The sequence below is a fragment of the Chanos chanos genome, chromosome 1, assembly GCF_902362185.1.
Source record: "Chanos chanos chromosome 1, fChaCha1.1, whole genome shotgun sequence".
NCBI classification, from domain to species: domain Eukaryota; kingdom Metazoa; phylum Chordata; class Actinopteri; order Gonorynchiformes; family Chanidae; genus Chanos; species Chanos chanos.
Window position 1 is genome coordinate 56075349 of NC_044495.1, and position 22454 is coordinate 56097802.

Consider the following 22454-nt stretch of genomic DNA (forward strand, 5'->3'; position numbering starts at 1 on the left):
GTGCATATCTGTCTCTGTTTGATCGGCAGCTCCACTTTCGTCACTGCGTCTGCGTGAAAAAGAACATTCCGGTATTTTCTCAGTAATCTGTTGGGATTGGTGTAATCATGGCCCGAGGTACTAATAGAGCACTGCTATAGTGACTTTAATTGGGAGAGAGCAAGCACAAAAAAGAAAAGAGAGAGATAAAAGGAGAGAGAGAGACAGAGAGAGAGAGAGATAGAGAGAGAGGCCAGTGAGTAGTTTAGCCTTTCTCTTTGAGCTGTTCCTGCTGAATTACCTGTGCATTAAACCACTAATATTGCCACAGAGGCTTCTAGAGAAATACAGGACTTCACGGAGATTTGATAAGAAAGAAAAACCTCTCGCTCGCGCATGACACAACCTCAAATTCAGATGTAAGTGTACCCCCCCGTTGGCACAGCAGTATGTAACACTGCGAGCGCCAATCTTAGCACTGCTGTTGGTTGGCACACCCTGTGTCTCATAGGGAGGGGTCTCTCTCGATGCACTTCGGCGACCGCTTCATTCACGGGGTGCGGGGGGGGGGGGGGGGGGGGGGCTGCATCCACGCGGTTACGGGAGAATCCGCGAAAACGGCGCGCATCTCCAAATGAATCACGGCGACGCTTGTAAACTGACAGGTGAAAAAAAGCGGTAGGCGGTTTTGGTTTAAAAACGGAGGACACAAACACTATTCTTCACCCTTTCCGGATTGGTGTGGAGACACTGACGGGAACTGATAGAACTGGGGAGTTGGGTGAAAATGGGCCAGACAAAAAAAAAAAAAAAAAAAAATGACTCAAATGTTATATCCTGTCTGTTTCACTCTGTAGCATCTCCATTCTGTGCCAGCTACAAAACACTAACATAGTATTTTCCTTTCAGCTCAACGCAAGCAGAAAGTGCATGAAATATTTAATGTTTAGCGCAAAATGCGCGAATAACGCTCGAAATTCCTCACTACCAAATACGGTTCAAATCTCGAGAATTACTGAGGTATTAACCTGCTGGTTTTTATGGAAGAGGCAAAAGAAAGAGGGACAGAGAGATGAGAAAACAGAGAGCGAGCGAGAGAGAGAGAGAGAGAGAGAGAGAGAGGCAAGAATGATCTTGTCCCTCCTGAGAAGGTACAAGACCTCGTCCCTTGTACCTCAATCAAGTACAAGAGTGTCTAAAATCCATTGTTCAGGTCGCGGCAAAATTTTCACATCACGGACCTCCAGTAACCCAGAGCGTCCATAAGGGGAAAGACAGGGCCTGTGACCGGGTTCCTCTCTCTCTTTCCATTCGGTCACGTGTAGGAGAAATCTGCCCCTTTAAAAGGCTACCCCACCGTCACACAGACAGGAGTGTGGGTATTTAAATGACAGCTTCATCTCAGAGTGGAAAGGTTTGACTGGTTTAATAGAGCTAAAGGGTTACTGTGGGAGCAGTGAAGTTACTGGGAAGGTTTTAATGACCGGTGTCCAGTCAGCACTTGTGTCCGGGCCCGCTGTGATTATGAAGACGGATCCGATCCATTAGGACAACACTTACTTTTAACATGTCGACAAGAGCAGAGCACAGAGCAGCAGAGTGTGTGAGCGTGTGTGTGTGTGTGCATGTGTGTGGGAGAGAGAAAAAGAGAGAGAGAGAGAGAGAGAGTGTTGATGTATGTGTGTGTGTGTGTGTGTGTGATTGGAAACAGAATTGGAATCAGCTATTTCTGCACTGCCAGAAACTATTAGGAGAGAGAGAGAGAGGGAGAGAGAAAGAGAATTAAACGGTAATTTAACATTTCATTAGAAAGCAAAATAAAACCAAAAAAAAAATACTTCAGTTAATATTACAACCCATGGATTAAACACACAAAATATGTTGGTGAAAAAAGGATTGTTCTCATTTCTTAGCAGAGTATCTTTTCATCTCCCCTGCTGTAACACCACTGAATCTGACAAACAGAGAGCGAGAGAGAGACAGACAGACAGACAGACAGACAGAGACAGAGAGAGAGTAGCATCAGTGGCATCAGTTTAACAAGAGCGGAGCATGATATAAGAGAGTATGAGGTCCATTAATGAATCATTCTCCTTCCCGCACTGGAGTTCTCCTGAATCTCTGTATGGACTCACACTGTCATAGTTAATGAATGCAGCTAACACGGCTCTGGAGGAGAGAGAGGCCAAAGGAGTGTGATCTTGGCAAATGATGGTCGTGAACTTCAGCGGGGAGCGTGCTCTCCAACTCGACTTAATAACGCATGAAGTCAGCAAAACACGCGTGTGTGTGTGTGTGTGTGTGTGTGTGTGTGTGTGGGCTCTGAAAAAGGCTAGAGTGTGATGTCTTGAGCGACGTCTGGAAGAGAAATGTGCCATTGAAGCGATTGAAGCGCGCCGGTTTGAACGTTTGTGAGGTTTTCAGTCTTCCAGTTTCAGATCTGTCTTTCATGTAAACATTCTCGTTCCATACCATTCTCTTACATAAGTATACATCATATTATACATCACAACAGTTTGATATAGACAAAATTATCTATGCGCACCCTGAGAACATACTGAATTTTAGTGTGTTAAACAAATATAATGCATCATTATTGCTGTTATTATTATTATTATTATTATTATTATTATTATTATTATTAATATTATTATTATTATTGTTATTATTATCAATAATAGTATTATTATTATTATTATTATTATTATTATTAATATTAATATTTTTAGTAGTAGTAGTAGCCGCTGTAGCGGTAAGAAGTAGAAATAAAAATTTCTCAGGAATCTTTCTCAGCTTCTGTTTCTTATTTAAAACACAGTTTAAAATTCCAAATAATATAAGTATTTACTCTCTCTCTCTCTCTCTTTCTCTCTCTCTCGCTCTCTCTCATCTCATCTTGTTAAGTCCATCTATCTGGCTGTATGTCTCCTCTCTCTCTCTCTCTCTCTCTCTCTCATTCTCTCCCTCTCTGTGTGTGTGTGTGTATGTGTGTGCGCGTGCATGTGTGTTTAAGGCTGTTTTTATTATAACCCACAGAAGGTGAACTCTTGTTCATAACCCAATATTGCTCTGACCTTGTTCAAACACACAAAGAGTGCCAGAGTGACAGACAGCTTCCACAAACACACCTTTCCCTACACGCTGCGGGAAAAACGTTAAACCTGCTGACTACACAGACACCTCTATCACTGCCCTGTCTCTCTCTTTCTCTCTGAGCTTTATTTTGTTCTGTCTCTCAGTCCGTTTCCTCTCCTTCTCTCTCCCTCGCTCTTTTTTTCTTTCTCTCTCTCTCCCCGTCTGTCTCTCTCTCTGACATAAACACAGGATGGGCTTGTGGCCTGGTCTTTGTTCTACTCCCTTTCGCTGGCGTAACACCCTTCATAAATGCGGGGTGAAAGGTGCCCACGGTAGGTAATAGAACGCCTAATCAAATTTCCCCCGGTGAAAAAGAAGGAAAGAGAGTAATAAACGAAAAAGGTGAGAGCCGGAGCGAATCGACCTGCCCTGGGTACCCCCGGCCCACATCTCATCCCTCAATCAGGAATGAAAAGAAGGAAGGAAAAAAAATGACAAAGGAGAAATATTAAAGAGAAGGGGCAGAGAAATGGGATGACAGCTTGGGTGATGAGATTGTAGGAGTCTAATCCTCCGCAAGAGTCTGAATGTAACAGAGAAAGAGAGAGAGAGAGAAAAAGAGAGAGAGAGAGAGAGAGAGAGAGAGAAAGCAATGCCTTATACACCTTTATGGAGAGTCTGAGCCATCTGGACAGATTAGAAAAAGTCCATAAAGGATTGACCCAAAAAAACTGGATGGATTAAAACAAAATATGTTTTCTTTTGTCTCCGACTGTCTTGGCTCAATAACCGACTGACTCGTCTGTACACTAAAGAAAGACTTCTCCCCTCCACCATCTCTATCTCACGTCGCCACAGCAACACACGCATAAGGATTACCTTCCTACGAGTACCATATAACAACTTCCGTAGCCGGACGCGCTGTCTGTTTCGTTTGTAGGACGCGGCAACACATTGCACGGAAGTAAAAATGCCTTTGCTTCGTTGGCTGATTTTTAAAATGATTTTGTTTCCGTCACTTTTGTTTAAATACGTCAAGGGTGTCAAAATCCAGTCCTGGAGGGCCATGGTCCTGCTGTTTTTCTTGTTGACCAACTAACTACAATCTCTGATTGGCTGAAGAGCCTGCACAACTGTGAAAATCGACAGGTAACCAAAAAAAAAACAAACCAAAAAACGGCAGGACCCTGGCCCTCCAAGACACTGGATTTTGACACATGTGACATACGTGATATGAACGAGAGGCGACGCGCCCGGTTTTAAAGCTAGCTGCGTTCCTCAGAGCGGTCGCGTCGACCGCTGTCTCACTCCCACATGCTGTTTTGTTGATATTCACTGGGATGTCAGGCCGAGTGTAGCGGCGTAGCTGTTACCGTTTGGTGAATAGCACTCGAACGCGTTACATCAGCCGGTGATGTCGAACATCTCATAGTCTGAGAGGACCAGTAATTGGCTTCCCCTGCATCAGAGAAGGCAGGAGTTAGCGTCACTCACCTAGACTGACGTGGCTGCCAAACGAGAGAGAGAGAGAGAGAGAGAGAGAGAGAGAGAGAGAGAGATTCCGAGTATTCGGAAATATTTCTGGTTAATTGGACAAACCAGATTAGAAGTAAATGGGGGGGCGGGGAGCAGAGAAGCTGAGTGCTATGCTATATAATCACAGACGAACTCCATGTTTACAACTTGGATTCAACAAACAGATGTCAAATACAAGTGTTGAAGTCAAGTATTCACATATTTTTATTGGGGGAACATTAGCATTTGCTTGAGGTTTGGGTCTGTAACTGCTGGAGGCTATTTCTCCCTTCTAAGTTCTTGTTTTCACTTTTGACATCATGGCAACGATTCAAAAACACTGTAAAGTCGAATGAAAAAAAAGTCACTCGCTCTGTAACGGAAAGACATATTTTTGAAGATCAGGTTGACACCTATCACCCTAAATTGAGCCAGTTTGGTTTTCAGATGACTTATTTTGACAACACATAAAATGCATTCTGAGACAATGATGAAATTGGTGGATTGAGAGCCTGGCAACGTCTTATTTACCGCATTTTGAGAGAATTCCCACGCCTCTGAAATGTAATCACACAAATGTATCAAGTATCAATATTTTACCATTTATGAGGGGGGGGGGGGGGGGGGTGGAAATTTTCATGGGATTGCTGTTATAATGACACGTGTGGGCTGGACAATGAATCAAATCTAACGTTAACAACTTCTTACGATATTATTCATCCAATTAGCGGATTTTCATTGGATTAAACTTCCTAATAATCCATTTTCATTTTGTTTGGGCCTTTGGCAAGCTCAGACACATTCTATTCATTTTCCTCTCAGCAGCAGCGAGAAAAAGGGGAGCGGAGGGGAAAGAAGAATTCCTCAGAAAAAAAAGTCTTTGACTGTTTACCTCAGTAATGTCGACAGTCTCAGAGCACAGATTCCTTGAGGTGCTATGAATTTATCATCCATAAAGTTTTTTTTTTTTTTTTCCCCATACGCTGTCAAATTAAGGCAAGGACGAAACGCTGAGCGTTTTTCAGTTCTCCTTGAATTTTTTAAAGTGATATTATGGACGTTCAGCAGGGCCCTCCGAAAGGAGAAATCATAGGCGAAAGTCCCGGTGTTTTTGCCCTGGCTTTATAATCATAGGCTGATATTTACCCGAGAGGCTGATGTGAAGTCTGTTCAACCAATCAGAAACCATCATGTTTTGTTGATACAAAGACTGGGTAGTCCTGATGCACAGTGGTACTGCAGGCTGATTGTATATAAATGTACAGCGAATTGCTATGTTTACTGAAGGTTAACTTTGTGGAGGCTGCTGTTAAACAGTCTTCAAAGATTCTGCTGATCATACAAACTAATTCTGAAAGATTATCAAGGAACAGAAAAAAGTGACAAAAACAGTTGATCGCCTCCTCAAATTTGACATCTTTTCCAAAAAGCTGATTTAGTAAAATAAATATTACTAAAAAGAAGAGCTAATCTGGAACTCAGCGTAGTTAAATCGAATTAAATAAACTGTCAAAACAGAAAATGAACCGGAAAAATAAATAGCCTTGGGAGTCATTCGGATCAACCTCTAAGCAACACATTACAGAATGCTGTGTTTACCCGCGTATTTCATTGCCTTATAAGTATGCCGAGAGGGAAAATGAAAGCATCGAACATAATCTTTAAAGTTTACCAACCTACAACAATCCGCTGTAATGCGTAAAATTACACCTGTCAGAGCAGAGCCTGTTTCATTAACACTACTTCCTGATGCGTGGAGAAATGCGATTAAATTGCGACGACACACAAAGACTACGAATCTACACTTAATTACCGAGAGAACATTTTTTTTTCCCCCTCACCCTGGAAGTCAGTTTTTCTCATGTTTAAGAGATTAGTATGGGGTATGTAAATACAGCAGAAATGACCAAAACACTTTTGGGCTATTTAAAAAAAATCGGCAAATGAATATGCAAATCAGCAGTAAGTGCAGGGGGAAAAAAAAAACCCAAGCCTTTATTGTTTAGAGCATGGTTTGCATAAGGATATTTAGATGTTGATACAATATTGTTTACCAGTTGATTGTTTTTCCTCACACTGTAAAATATCTCTCTATGTATTTCCGGTAATTAAAAGCTGGCAGGTCTCTTTTTTTTTCTCTCCAGTAAAGTACTGTTCATTTGCAGTATCTCCATTATTATATGATGGAATGTTTCATAACACATCCCTGAATACAATGCATTCTACAGCACAGCCGACTACGCACTGTAGAGAATCAGCCAGAATGGATAGACTTCCTCAGGAGACCACTAAGACCACTAAGTTTTGACCAATACGTTTTGCCGTTTAAAATTTGCTGCATTTTTTTTACCGTGTTGAGTCCAAAGCATCGTTATTGCTACTCTTACTCTGGATTTGGTCTCCAAGTGTGTTGAACCAAGTTCGTCTACTAAGCTTGGACTCCAAGTATGTTGAACCAAGTTCGTCTACTAAGCTTGGACTCCAAGTGTGTTGGACCAAGTTCGTCTACAAAGCTTGGACTCCAAGTATGTTGAACCAAGTTCGTCTACAAAGCTTGGACTCCAAGTATGTTGGACCAAGTTCATCTACTAAGCTTGGTCCCCAAGCGTGTTGGACCAAGTTCGTCTACTAAGCTTGGACTCCAAGTGTGTTGGACCAAGTTCGTCTACTAAGCTTGGACTCCAAGTATGTTGAACTAAGTTCGTCTACAAAGCTTGGACTACAAGCATGTTGGACCAAGTTCGTCTACTAAGCTTGGTCCCCAAGTATGTTGGACCAAGTTCGTCTACTAAGCTTGGACTCCAAGCGTGTTGGACCAAGTTCGTCTGCTAAGCTTGGACTCCAAGTATGTTCGACCAAGTTCGTCTACTAAGCTTGGACTTCAAGTATGTTGAATCAAGTTCGTCTACTAAGCTGTTCTGTGAGAAGATCGTTTGCCAAAAAAAAAAAAAAAGTCATACTTCTAAAACTCAACTGAGGCTGAAATGATTCCAAGGCCAAAGTCCCACAGGATCAATCATTTATTTGAAAAGAAGAAAATTCTTTGCCATAGTTTCTTTACTTGACCCCTAGATACAGCCAAAAAAAAAAAAAACCCCTGACATTTTCTTTCACAAATACAAAATGGGAACAGAACAAAAACGACTAAACAAAGGGCACAGTGTACTTTTGCATAGTGATTTTACCTCAAACTCACACAGATAAGAAACAGCAAGCTGTGTGGCAGGCCAAGGGGAAAAAACAGCAGCTATTGCAAAAAAAAAAAAAAAAAATCAAACTGTTATAATCTTGGACAGAAGAAACCGCAGCCACACAAGGTAGGTTTTCAGTAATAAAGCCTGAGAACAAACGACACCATACGACATGAAAAAGAAGCGATCGGAGAGCAGAAAACTGTCATTTTTGGTTTGGAGCAGAGAGGACTTACCTCTGACCATAGCCAGCCTCTTTTCGGCGACAATGCAGGGTCACGATCCTATGACCTTCGCTCCTAACATCCTGGCTGACCATCCACAGGGTGGGGTTACTGGGTCTCGCCCCCAGAAAGGTTACACCATCTTTTAACTTCACCCTGAAAAAAAAAAGAGAGATATACAGTTATAGAAACCCTAATACTGACATTGTCCAAGATCACTGAAATGGTATTAATCAATACTGTGTATAATGAACAAGTGAAATAAAACAAATATTTCGCTCACAGCATTTCGCATGTGAATTTTTGTTTATTAAGAAGGAATAAATGCAAAAGCATAATAAAGTCTGAATTCTATGGAACTGTGGGAATTAAGTGTGACTCTGATACCGAGAGAGATCCGTTCTCAGACCTGCAGTTCTGCCTTCCTTTACGTCCAATTAGATTTTTATTTTTTTTTAATTCTAACTGTATGAAATGGGACAGGATAAAATAGCAGTATAAGATTTTCACTGCTAACTGGGTCTCACAAATTAAATTTGTTGCTCAAATCCTCCAGAGTAGGCCAAAGTTTTTTTCCTTACATTGTCATTTCAAATACCATTACCTCTGTCTATCACCACTTCACTGTAAGTCTCCAAATACCTTTTGAGGGTGTGTGTGTGTGTGTGTGTGTGAGTGTGTGTGTGTGTGTTTGCCTGTCAAGTCAGCCCAAACTAGCTTGTACTCCATTAATATGCTCCAAAAAAAAAAAAATCAGGCCATCATCAAAAATCCGGTGGAATGATTTGGTTTATAATATTAAGTTGACCTGACATGTTTTTTTGTTACAGTGTGGGAGACACACAGGGAATGCTGGAGCAATGAGGAGGTTGTTTTTTTGGATACAACACCCTTGGTTTCCCTAACCCGTTATCCCTGTCACTCAGTGACTGCACAGCCTTGACCCATGAAGAGGTTACATATGTCACTACATAACACTAGATAACCTACAGTAAATCGACACATCTACAGTTAGACAGGTTCACTCGGACCTCAACAACTAAACAGGGTCCGTTTACAGCGTAGAACATCTTATCTCACGCATACAACCGCCCCGATCTCAGAGGAGTTCAAAACTGGAATTTTTTTTCAGGCTAAAAGAGTGACCCTTAACGCCTGATAAATCAGCATTAAGGAGGGGGGGGGGGGAAAGGAGCCACACGCTCCAGCAGCCACAAGTTCAGCGTGCTCTTTCTCCCTAAAGCCTTTACTTTACTCTTATCAAATATACGAGGCTCTCAAACTCTCCATTTATTCAAGTACTTGATTAATGACAGTTGTTAGCCTTCTCCTCTTTCTTCCCCTCCCTTCTCCTGGTTCAAGTGTACTCATTATTAAGTGGGGCCCTACAGTTGGGTTTCATGCTCACCTTGTGTACTGAGGTATCTGGTTAACTCAATCAGGGGGATGGAAAGTGTCCTGTGGGTTAATGGATGAAGCTGACAAAAACACACACACACACACACACACACACCCCTCCAGGCTAATGTAGAACATTCTCTGTATGTAAGTCATTAGGGTGCAGTGTGAATTCGTTCACCTCTCCAAAGACTGTTATCAGTTGGGTAAGACATTGAGGAAGGTAAAAATGGGTTACGTTTGGGTTTGACAGAGATGAAAACATCTGTAATCTTTGTGTGTGGAGAGTACACGTTGATCTTTCGCAGAAACGGAAAGTTGCCCCTTAAGCTATGCATCATCTATTAATACTACCCAGTAAGTCATGCTGATTATAAAATGTCCCCAGTGACGTATAGGAAGACCTGAAGGAACAATACATCTTTTTTTTTCTTGTTTTTTTTTTTTTTTTTTTTTTATTATCTTGGGAGACAAAACAAGCTATCAGAGTCCTGATAATGCAGTCATTATCTTCCAGTGCTGGCAATTTTACATACAAGGCAAAATTGCTATAATGATAAGAATTCACTGTGCTGATTCAGAATGCAATAATACAAGGTGATTGTCCTGTACCCTCTCAGTCTAGGCCCGATAACAAGACCTCAAGGTCTTTGTATGAAAGGTAGAAAAAAAAAGAATGGTAGTCTTGGAGAGAGTGAAAAAAAAAAAAATCACAATCGAAAAAAGCCCCAACCATTAGAGCATTCAACTCAAACATACACACACTCACACACACATTCACATTCACATTCACACATTCACACTTAGAAGTTGAATAGATTCACTTTTTTTTGTTCTCCAAGCCTGAGATGTTCGAGGGCAGTTGGCAAACAGCATTCTTTTCTCTGTTAGACCACAGATCAGCAACAGAATGAGAAAGGCTTGAGACCACCCCCCCCCACCACCACCACCACCATATAGAGCTCTTGGGTTGGGGGGGGGGGGGCAATGCCTATTAGCGTGTGACAGGAGGCGTAAACCGAGTGGAGAGTAACAGATGGGTTGAACCTCTAGGGCTGGAGAGGTGTAGTGTGTGGCCAAAGGTCTCTCATTATCAAAACTCTCTGATCCATGTCCACTAGGCTGTCTGATTGATATTTGGAGGTGCCAGTGTTCACATGGCCGCACAGACCCGTTAGGGCCGATCTACGCGTTGGTTCATTGTGTTAGCTGCAGATGCTCCAAGGTCACATTCTGTGGCTCAATTCATAATGACTTGGAGTATGAGAAAACTCCTTTTTTTTTTTTTTTTTTGGATATGATTTCATGATATATATAGATTTTTATGATTCTCTTTCTCCTCTTCCTCTTTCTCTTCTCTTCTCTTCTCTTCTCTTCTCTTCTCTTCTCTTCCTCTTCTCTTCCTCTTCTCTTCTCTTCTCTTCTCTTCTCTTCTCTTCTCTTTAGCATTAGCACTGAAGCGTAGATAGCTGACCAGCCATAAATCACTGAGACCAGCAGGTGAAAGCATAATGAGAAATATGCTTAGACCAGAGCAGACACACAAAAGACACAGAGGGGATTTTGAATGTGTTGGCAGATCACCGTGTCACGAGGGATTATTGTATTATATCTGTAACACACTCACACCGCAACTCATTAGAGCGAACTAACGAAGGGCTACCTGACAGATGAGGCTAAGCCCATGCTGCATAAAGCTACAACAAACCGTTAGCATAACTCCAATAATCAATGTGGCAAAGCAGAAAATCACGCCGTATAACAAAAGGGGGAAAATAATCACGATATCTTACGTCTGAGAACTTCTTTGAATCCAAAACAAAAACAGAATAGCTAATGGGTTAGGTTCTATTGATGTTATAAATAGTGTATTAGCGAGGAAACTGAAGGGAGTTAATGATAGACACCGGAGGGGGGGGGGGGGGGGGGGGGGGGGAGCTGCTTGTTCACATACTCAGATGGCTTAAGATCATAAACCAAAATACTTTTAAATATAATCCCTTAAAATACTTTAGCATAGTTAACACCCTCTGTATAATGTCAGTCTAGAGACACACCAATCAGAACTGCAAAAATACAATCACATCAACCAGTGACATAGAGTCTAAATCAATATATCCAGGTTTTTATTTTCAGCCCTCAGCCCTGACTGCTGTGCAGGTCCAAGACCTCACCCGTGTCTGTATCTCTCACACAGATAACAGAGATTCAACTTCACAGCTGTCAGGACGCAGATAGCCACTGATGTCCGCCTGATGGAACAACTTTAAAAAACACCCCGAAGGCACGTGTCATCGTAAAGACTTAAGTAATCGATACAGGGGGTAAAATTAGCAGGGTATTCAGTTTGAAAAAATAGCTTAATACACACACACACACACACACACATATCACATGAAACATCCTGAGGGTATGCTTTATCGCAAAGACACAAGTAATCGATATCATGATGAAAGCGCTATTATATATGAAGTAATTTTATCATGACACTCAAGGGGAGAGAGAGAGAGAGAGAAAGAGAGAGATCCTGAAGAAAAGAAAAGAAAAGAAAAGAACCACACACACTACATATGAATTTAATTTACATAAAATATCTCAAAACACCATGGAGAGATCATAATTCATAATTAATCCGAGTGGCAGACAGACCCGTACTGGTCCAGTCGGGACTGTCGGGTTTTCCAACCCGACGCGCAGGGCAACCCTTCCTCCGAAACAAATGAAAACAACCCTTGACTTCGCTCCGCAACGCAGCACGCCTCCTCCCTTCTTAACTCCGCTCCTGCTGTCTGCGCCGCACGTCTTTACTTCTCCTCTGACCTCCCGGGGAGCCCACGGGGAAAGCCGAGTGATCTAAAACCTCCCCGATCCGGCCGTGACAGAACGACATTAACCGTCCATTCATATGCAGTTTCGACCGAAAGTCTTCTACAAGCTACCCGGGTCCAGCTTTTTTTTATTATTGACATTTATTACCCAGCATGCCAGGCCGCACAGCTACTTAAGAAACCTGCTGTGGTCTCTTTATGATTGTCAGGCGACTTACCGACCATCTCTCTCTGCGATGGCAGAGGGAAACAGAAGGGAAAACGGTTTTTACTGCTTTGATCTTTTAGTATCTTTCTGGTCATTCATGTGAACAGGTATTAGGTTAAAAAGGTCGGCCTTAAAGGCGATGTTGGTTGAAAGATGTACTCTCGACTCTGACTGTTTGCAGATAGACAGAGGCTTCAGATGCAGACTTGATGTTGCTCAGATGGACAAATGCGACATTACTCTTTTTTTTTTTTTTTACAGGGAACCAGAACTGAACCAGATGTTTATTTGTTAGCCATTTATAGCAGACAGATTCACAGAACAAAAGTAAACGATTTCACTCGACAGTCATAAATCATGTCACTCCTCTTCACTGCTTCCCAACGGGTCAAGTAACACACAAACACACACACACTCACACACACACACACACACACACACACACACACACACACACAAACACACACACACACACACACACAAATTATATAGTGTTCAATCATTATGTCACTAGAACACGTAAAAACTGACAGTACAGTCCCACTGTTTTTGGTACTTTATGTCAGTTGCTGTCTGTCTCTTTTCCTGAGTGACTTTCCCGCAGACGTAATGATGAGATAACTGGAAAAGAGGAGCGGTCCCTCAGCGACACTCAGGAGGAAAGAAAAACACCTGAAGATGAAATCCAATAAGTTGTGTGTCTGAGTGCTGCCAGGAGCCCCTGGTCCCCGCTAGCACAACTGCCATACTGTCTCTCTCTCTCTCTCTATCTCTCTCTCTTACTTTCTCTCTCTGTCTCTGTCTCTCTCTCCATTTCTCTGTCTTACTTTCTCTCTTACTTTCTCTCTCTGTCTCTGTCTCTATCTCTCTCTCTCTCTCTGTCCTACTCTCTCTCTTACTTTCTCTCTATCTTTCTCTCTCTCTATCTCTCTCTGTTTCTCTCTCTCTCTGTCTTACTTTCTCTCTTACTTTCTCTCTCTGTCTCTGTCTCTCTTTCTCTCTCTGTTTCTCTCTCTCTCTCTTTCTCATTCTCTCTCTGTCTCTCTATCTCTCTCTCTCTCACTCCCTCTCTCTCTCAAAGAGCCACACACAACACCCCACACGCACACACATACACACACACAAACACATAAACACGCATGCACATGCGCGTGCACAGACAATACATTAATTAACAGGCATATGAGTCAAACCACAAACACACACACACACACATATGCATACATATACACACATGCACACCTATACAAATACACACACATGCGCACACTCGTTTTTCAAAGAGCCCCATCTGCAATTTCAACATGTTTGTGTGTGTGTGTGTGTGTGTGTGTCTTAAAGAGCTCAGCTGGAAGTGAGGCTGGCACCATTGAGGTCACAGCAGGGTCCAAAAAAAAACCAAACCCCAGCACAGCTTAACGACCGTTCCACTCCCCTGCAGTAATAACATCACAAACCCCATGCCCTCTGATATTAGCTAACCTAAATAACATTAGGCAACGCCTAACAACACACCCCCCTCCCCCATCGTATTCACACATCTCTCCAAACAGCGAACAATGAATGCTTCACACACGCACGCTCTCAAAGCCCGTGGGCACGCAAATCAAATCAGACGACATGCCAATTTCATAACTCATTTGATGATAATGACAGATCTCGTTCAATGACTCCATTAACCCCATTTACAGCTCAAAGTTCAAATGATTCAAATACATTTTTCATAGAGTCTAATAGGAGACAGTTCATCACAGGCCGCTGTCGGTCCAGACACAGGCTTAATTAAGCACTGCCACTGTTTTGATAGGAACAACTGGGCAATTAGAGCTGACAGAGGGTGGGCTGAAATGCCACGCAGCGCTGGAGTTGTACAAGCTATTGTTTCATTATGAGAAAATACTTCTTTATTTACTCGTTGCTGTCTATGTTAAAAAGATTAATTGTGAAAAAGTGTGTGTGTGTGTGTGTGTGTGTGTGTGCGTGCGTGTATGTGGGCGTGTGAGAGTGTGTGTGTGTGTGTGAGAGAGAGACAGAGAAAGAGCAAGAGAGAGAGAGAGTTAGAGAGAGAGGCAGAGGGAGAAAAGGGGTGTATGAGTGTGTGAGTAGGCGTGTGAGAGTGTGTGTGTGTATATGAGTGCGTGTGTGGGTGTGTGTGTGTGTGTGTCTGTGTGTGTATGTGTGTATGAGTGCGCGTGTGGGCGTGTGTGTGTGTGAGAGAGAGTGTGTGTGTGTGTGTGTGTGTCTGTGGGTGTGTGTGTGTGTGGTGGGGGGCAAGATGGCGTGTTTGAGTTCCCAGTGCGTGACTCCACAGTCTGCTCAGCAAATCAACATCTTGTTAAGTCAATCTGTCTCACTGTGTGTTTCCAATCTCTCTCTCTCTCTCTCTCTCTCTCTCTCTCTCTCTCTCTCACCCTCCCTCCCCACCCCCATCCCTCTCTCTCTCTCTCTCTCTCTCTCTCTCTCTTTCTCACCCTCCCTCCCCACCCCCATCCCTCTCTCTCTCTCTCTCTTTCTCACCCTCCCTCCCCACCACCCATCCCTCTCTCTCTCTCTCTCTCTCTCTCAGTGTGGAGATTAGCTCTCACAGTTAGAATCACTTACACACACTCATTCTAACTTGTCAGCCCACAGAGAGCCACAGCTGTGAGACATGACCTCTGGACTTCCTATATTCATCATAAACACAATATGACATGACATAAAGCATTATAAGAGCATTACGGCATTTAACACATACCCTTAGTGCTCCGCTATCGACGAATTAGCACGTAACAGGGAACCATCAGGACACTGAAAATGGTGCTGGTGCTGTTACACATATAACAGTATATTACAGGTGGAGAAGATAAGGATACATTTACAAATGCTTCAAAAAATGCTTAGGGCTACATTTGTTCATACATACTTGTCAAATAAATTCTTTCTTCTTATTTCTGAGAGCTAACTGTACATGTTTTTTTGTTTTGTTTTGTTTTGTTTTTGTTTTTTTGTCCAGAGCTTCCGGAAGAGTCCGGAAGAGTCAACAGGTTCAAAACTCTAAGCGCGGACATCACCAAAAAAAAAAAAAGAGCGAGCGTGTATGACTGGGGTAATTTACAGAAAGAACACAAACAGATTCATTTGTCTTGGAAAAGTGGCTGTTAAAATATAAAATGCCTCACTGAAATTTAAAAAGGGAGAGAGGGGTTTTCTTTTACTGTAGACAGGTCATTATCCACATATGAATATTTTCAACACAAAAAATTTTCACCAAATTATTTCTTGACAGCATCTCCTCTAAGCAGTAAACCAATTCCTCTCTCTGACGATGAATTATTCAAAAAAAACTTTACACATCAACCATTTCATCTCAGAGAGTGTTTAGAATTCCTCAGGTGTGACACCTAGTCAATATATTTCTCCTCCCGACGGTTTCATAAATATGTTTTACCATTTCATTCCAAACTGCCACAGACACCCCCCCTCCCCCCACGTACGACGAAGCGGAGGATAGGCAAAGGGTGAAAACATGTCTTAGCATGCCCCCCCCCCCCCGCTCTCTCTCTCTGTCTCTATCTATCTATCTGTGTTTAGAGAGTGACCAATCATCTTCACTTTACCACCCATCATGGCACCGCGCTACTCGCTTCTGATCTGGGATCAGCCTAGATGGTTTTGTTATAGTGGAGTAGCTCGGGCGAGAGCTTGACAGCGCTGATCCAGGATCAGGGGCTTCTGTGCATCAGAGAGAGGCTGTCTCTATCCCAGAGGCTGGCTGTCTGTCTGTCTGTCTGTCTGTCTGAGTGTCTTTAATGGAGAGAGGAGAGGGAGCTTTGTGTACATCCCTGTTTGCCAATTACGCTTCTCTTCTGTGTAAACGGTCAAAGAATTGAGGGAGAGAGGGAAGATCAGAGAAAGCGTATTACGAATTCATCCGCCAGTTCCTATAGAAAGAGTTTTAGTGATTCACCAAGAAATGGGTTTTTGTAATTGCATTTGGAAGACCAACAATGGAAGAAAGAAAATTCTGGGGGGGTGGGCGGGTGGATTAGAGTTTTCAAGATTGAGAATTAGAATTAATATAGAGTTTTCTAGAATTCATTTCAGTTTCAAGCTTTCTGAATGATTATGAAAACCAAATGTGTGTGCGTGTGTGTGTGTGTGTGTGTGTGCGTGTGTGTCCACAATATTTTTCAAAACAAGCTTTCAACATGCTCGAATGTGTCTCCACCATGCTGTGACGAGAAGATAAAAGAGGGGACAACATTACAAGGCAGAAGGTGGAACACACACACACACCTGCATGAGCAACTTTCATATCGCATTTCATTCTTGAAGGGACAGGTTTGCTTTATCTGTCTATTCTCTGTATCTCCTCCACTAGAGTGACAGCCCTCCTCGACTGTTTACCAACGCGTTTCTCTCAAATCCTCCTTCCGCTTGTACTTCCCTTTCTTCCCCGCGCGGGCCCCGGTTTCGGTTATAATCATTTTCCCATCACGGCAACACCTATTCCCCAATCTGCCTCCTGTTCTCTCTGAGGCATTCGTGTGATCTTTGCTTGGGCGTTGCTTCCACAGTCTCTATCCTGTTACAACTGCAGTAACTTTGAGGACACGAGGACATGGGGTAAAGTAGCTTTGTAAGAGAACTGGAACAGACCCCCGGTCATTCAAATACTTCACTGACCAATATGACAGAGGTCTGATAAGCATCTCTCACGTCGACTACACCCCTGTCAATTTCAGTAAGACAGGATATAAATGAAAGCCTTGGCTACTGATGGTGACTTGATATTACAAAAAAAGAGGATATAATCCAGGAATGGAGCACTATTGCCCTGCAAATAATCACACACACCACGCGTGCACGCACACACACACACACACACACACAGACAAATACATACACACACACATGGTCACACACACAGACAGAGACACACACACACACATGCAAGCACATGCAGTCGTACACACAATCACACACACACGGTCACACAGACAGACAGAGACAGACACACACATGCACACACGCGCACACACGCACACACACAATCACACACACACAGACGAAGATAATGAGAGGTGTTTCAGATCCACCCCCTGGTTCGGCTCACACTAATGCTGACAAAATTGCTTGTAATTGGAGTACTAAACTACATCAATGTAAAACATGTTGCTAAGGCATAGAGGTAGAGGAGAGAGAGCAAAGAAAGTCTGAAGGTGGGGGGAGGGGGCGGAGGAATAAAGTCTAGCGTAGGAGGGATCAGCGACCATGCTATTCTCCTTCTCCTCCGAGACAATGAGATGAGAAAGTATTAAAAAAAAAAAATAAATTGTCCTCACCAACATTTGTTTGTCTTTGTTTCTTGTAAACCGCGCGGGGCTGACCTGAAGCTACAGACGGATGCCCGCTGATCCGAGATCAGAGAGAAGCAGTGCTTTGAAAAAAAAATAAAAAATTTGCATAATCGCAGCTATATTTTTCTTCTCTCTTTCGCCGAGGCTGCAAAAAAAAAATTCATCTGCCAAACCATCACGTATTCACACCGCCTGGTTACTGATGTAATATTGATTTTTATGTGCCCAATTATTTAGTTATTTACATGGTGCCCACTGAAATATGAACTGAAATTCTTTTAATATTTAGCATTTTTAATGCTATGCTTTGTTTGGTAGAATTTTCTAGAAGTTTGCAGGATGTCTGTCACACTTGTTAGATGTACAAGCAATTAAGAACAGTATGAAAATGAAGGATGAGTTTAGTGTTTGTTTGGACCAAAGAGCCATGTCCATTCCGTGGATGTTCGATGAACTTTCTTGAAAGATTAGCAAGCTACTTAGGAGATAAATTAGTTATTACAAACTGTAAATGAGTCATTACAAGTTATAAATGAATCTTGAGCGTGGAGCATTGCTAATAATTCAGAAAAGGGACTTTGTTGGTTCTTGGGTACTTGAGCTACCAAATACACAAGCTATAGTCAAAAACAAAACAATTTTGTGAGACGACCAGAAATAATTTAGTGATCAAGTTACCGGAACTGAACTCTTATTTATGTGATCATTTATGCTTGAACATTACTCTTATAAAAAAAAAAGAAAAATTATAGAGTTTGTTCTTTATGGCTTGATACTGTAAACTCAAACTTGAAGACATATATAGAGAGAAGAAGAAAAAAGCACCTCCTCTGAACATGGTGAATACAGCAGAAACGTATAATTACTACATGTTGAGTGCATTCTCCTTCTAAATTACACCTTCTGTTTCTCGTATCTCGTAACGCAGTAGTTAAACTCACATAGCCATGCTGTCCCCGTGTTGAAGAAAAAGAATCCTCCATTTATGCATTGTTAATATATAACAGACTTACACAGCCATATCAAAACCATATTCATAGGACACAAAAATTAAAGGCACACTATTGGCTAATTCTTCAGTCTAGTCTTATGGTATACACTGATTAGACTGTGACAGTAGCACTTTTATTTTGGTAGGGTAGGAGATATCTAACACTGACTTTCTTTCTTTTTTTTTTCTTAATCTAATACAGTCCATAAGCGGTGAAATTTAGGCATGAGGCTTAGTTCAGTGTTAGACTGATCTTTTAAAATTCCATTGACTGAGTATAGAAGGTGACAGAGATAGAGAGAAATGGAAAACCAATCAACCATGTAGAACTTTCGCTTCAAACATTCTCAAATCAATTTCCAGGTCGTGAAAGGTTATTCACCAACATTCAATTTGAAACATATTTGAAAAATGTAAACTTTAATCAAACTCATACTTGTGCAGTTACCTAATAATTATATGATAAAAAAAAAAAACATCACGATGGAAACGGTTCCTTAATGTACAGTGTAATTATTAAAAACCTAAAGGACATGTTAAAGAAGGCATTCTGTAGGCAGGACCACCAGGACAGGCTGGCGCCCCCACAGGACTGCTTAAGGTCAGGTTGAGTGCATCCTTGTTTGCTGCAGTGGTACTTTTGAGCACAGATAATTCATTAGGTTCTGAAACCGCTGGTGCTTGGAGACTCCAGAGGGAATTAATCACTTTTGGGCACAGGTGACACCTACACTACCCAATCCCCAAAACTTCAGACCCCCACGCACACACACGCTCACGCACACACTCACACACACACACACACACACACACTCACATACACACTTGGGCGCACACATATACATACACACACACATACACATACACACACACACACACACACACACACAAAATCCTCCTGGGTAAGAGTGTGCTCCACACAACTTCTTTAAACCTTGCTGATCTGACCTTTAGAATAAGAGAGATGAAGGCAAACAAGCCTACTGCTCACAGCAAGAGCAATGCACACACACACACACACACACAGAAAGAGAGAGAGAGAGAGAGAGAATAAAAAAAGACCTTACCCTGGAGAAAAGCAAGGAAATGACAAAAAAAAAAGAAAGAGTAAGACAAAAAACAGAGGAAAAACGGTATGAATGTCACTGAATGTGGTTTAAGACAAATAACAAAAAAATAAACAGCAGTATTAGAAGAAAACCAAATGCCACAGACATAGATAAAACATTATGGTGTAAACGAGACCCAATTTAGCAGCAGGGACATCCAAATAAGAAAGTCCATCAGGGAGGTTAAATTGAGAACGAATAATCTACCAGCCTCCATCTCAGACTGGAAAAACCAAGGGGGGAAAAAAATGAAAATAGGTTTCTATCCAATTACCTTAAACAGGTTAATCTGTGAAGCCTCCATTTCCGCACCCACCGGGTGAAATCTATTAAGACTAAATAGTCGTGTCGATTGTATTAGCGTAGCGCTGTTAGCTGTTGAGGCACTCTTTGCTCTGCTGGCACAGTGAGTGAAGCTGCTCCTGTTACGTTACCACAGGGCAAATGGAATTAAAAGGGAAACTCTGCTATTCCTGGACCGCCAGAAACTTTTTAAGGTATCGGAGAGGGGGAGAGAGAGAGAGAGAGTGACTGAGAGAGAGAAAAACTCATTCTGGAAAAAAGATAAGAAGAGAAGAGATATCTTAGTAATACTGCAGGTTCTGAACACTCTTTTGGGAAGAGAGAAGAGAGGAAGAGGAAGAAGAAGAAGAAGAAGAAAAATCTCCAATACAATTCAGCCAATTAGTCCTCTGAGGTAAATGAGTCTGAATCTCGTCATTTCCTGAAGACACACACACACACACACACACGCACCACACACGCACCACACACACACAGACACACACACACCTCTCAATCACAACCTCCGTTTCATTAGCACATCCCTCTGGCTCAGTCTCAGAAAAGGAAGGAGGGAGAGTTGGGGGGGGGGGGGGGGGGGGGTCATGTTCATTAGATTTCTCTCTTTCTCCTCCCGTCACTAATCCCTTGATTTACCAATCAGACTGATTGGCCTTGATTAGTTTTAACGCCAAGCCACATCTGAGTTTTACATTCGGAGACTGAGTTACCAAACCGACCCTGCTTTGCTTCCATTTATATGCACGGCGGCACAGGGAAACCGGCCGAACGACACTCGATGCTTAATGCTGAGAAAGAGGTTAAAAAAAAAAAAGAAAAGAAAGAAACAGAAAAGTAATATATTCATATTATATTCAGTAAGATAATAGCTTAGAGGCTGTAGTTTTTGAGAAACGTGCTGTAAACCTTTAATTATTGTTTGGGGAGGTGGGGCCTTTTATTTATTTTTTTTTTACGTGCACCGGCTTGGCTTCCTCTTAGTTTCTTAAAATGACAGTAACTAAGGACGACTCCGCGTTCCTGTACTCTCTCTCTCCTGAGGGGAACACGGTTGTCTTTAGACATGATCTTTACATTTACCGTTTGGACAATGTGGATTTTTTTGGATGTCGTGACTTTGTTTCTTATATAAATACCTGAAAAATTCAAAAGCGTAAATCGTTTGCAATAGCCCAAGGTTAACAGGAATCTAAACAAATAAAAAAAAAAAATCAGCCTCATAGCACAGTTGGTCATGTATAACTCCTATACTGTACTCATGTTACCAGTGCAATATCTGTCCTCTCCATGGTTACGGAAACTTTTGAGAGGCTTTCTACTGTCGTAGACATGCAGGGACCACACCCGCATCTGTTTGTTTGGAGGCTTTCAGACTTCAGAGGTAAAAGATGGAGTCTGAACTCATTTGGCTGCATCACTGACCTTTGCGTTTCACAAACTTTGACCAACAACCCCAAAAAAAAAAAAAAAAAAAAGCTAGTCTGGTTTTATCTGTCTAGATCCTTAAATCCATCATTTTATTTCAACATCACTTTATTTAATTACATATTGTAATGAGGTAGAGTACAAACATCTCCTTTATAGTTTGTTTTGTGCATAGCAAAGCATGTAAGTGTTTAGTGTTCTACGATAAGTTTATCTGTATCTTAGACCCCCTCATACAGTGTTCATTTTTGAGTTGATTAATCTACACATCGTAATCTTAATCCCTTGCAGCTTTAAATGCCTCTCTTAATTTTAAGAGCATAGTCATAATCTAAATTAGGTCTGGAAAGGAAGGACAACTCTGACTGTAAACTCACACACACACACACACACACACACACACACACACACACACACACACACACACGCTGTCTTAACAATTAGAAGCAACAGACATCTAACAAATAACCTCTTTTGGAGTTTAGCTCTCTTAAAATAAATCTTGACATACTTCTTTTTTATATCCTCTTTTTTTTTACACAGAGACAAGACATTGAGATCAAAAACAAGACCAAAAAAAAAAAAAACCCCTCAGAGTAGCAGGAAAGCAGAAACACACTGTACTGTGCTGTTAATTACACCAGAGAGGCAAGCAATTTACTCCAAAAGATCTGTAACAGCAATCTGCTCGTCGCCGAAGAGTTCTGCAAAACTGAAAAAAAAAAAAAAATTAAAAATCTGAAGAACATTTGGACCTTTGCTATTTTCATGTTGCGCCATAATCGTTGTGACACAACTTTGTTTTCCCGGAGCAATATGATGAATAAAAGCGTATAATTCAGCAAATGTCGAGAAAAACAAAATGG

The 22454-nt window shown here is 41.8% G+C and overlaps 1 protein-coding gene across 1 annotated transcript in view; it reads right to left on the bottom strand.

Annotated features, from left to right (window-relative positions):
- si:dkeyp-14d3.1 (transmembrane protein 132C) overlaps positions 1–22454 on the bottom strand; it is a gene marked incomplete at its 5' end in the record, with an annotated part of 102660 nt that overhangs the window by 59934 nt on the left and 20272 nt on the right. Inside the window, one exon of the mRNA XM_030783328.1 lies at positions 7997–8140. Within this exon, the coding sequence (XP_030639188.1) occupies positions 7997–8140 (144 nt within the window). The remainder of the gene's footprint in view (positions 1–7996; positions 8141–22454) is intronic.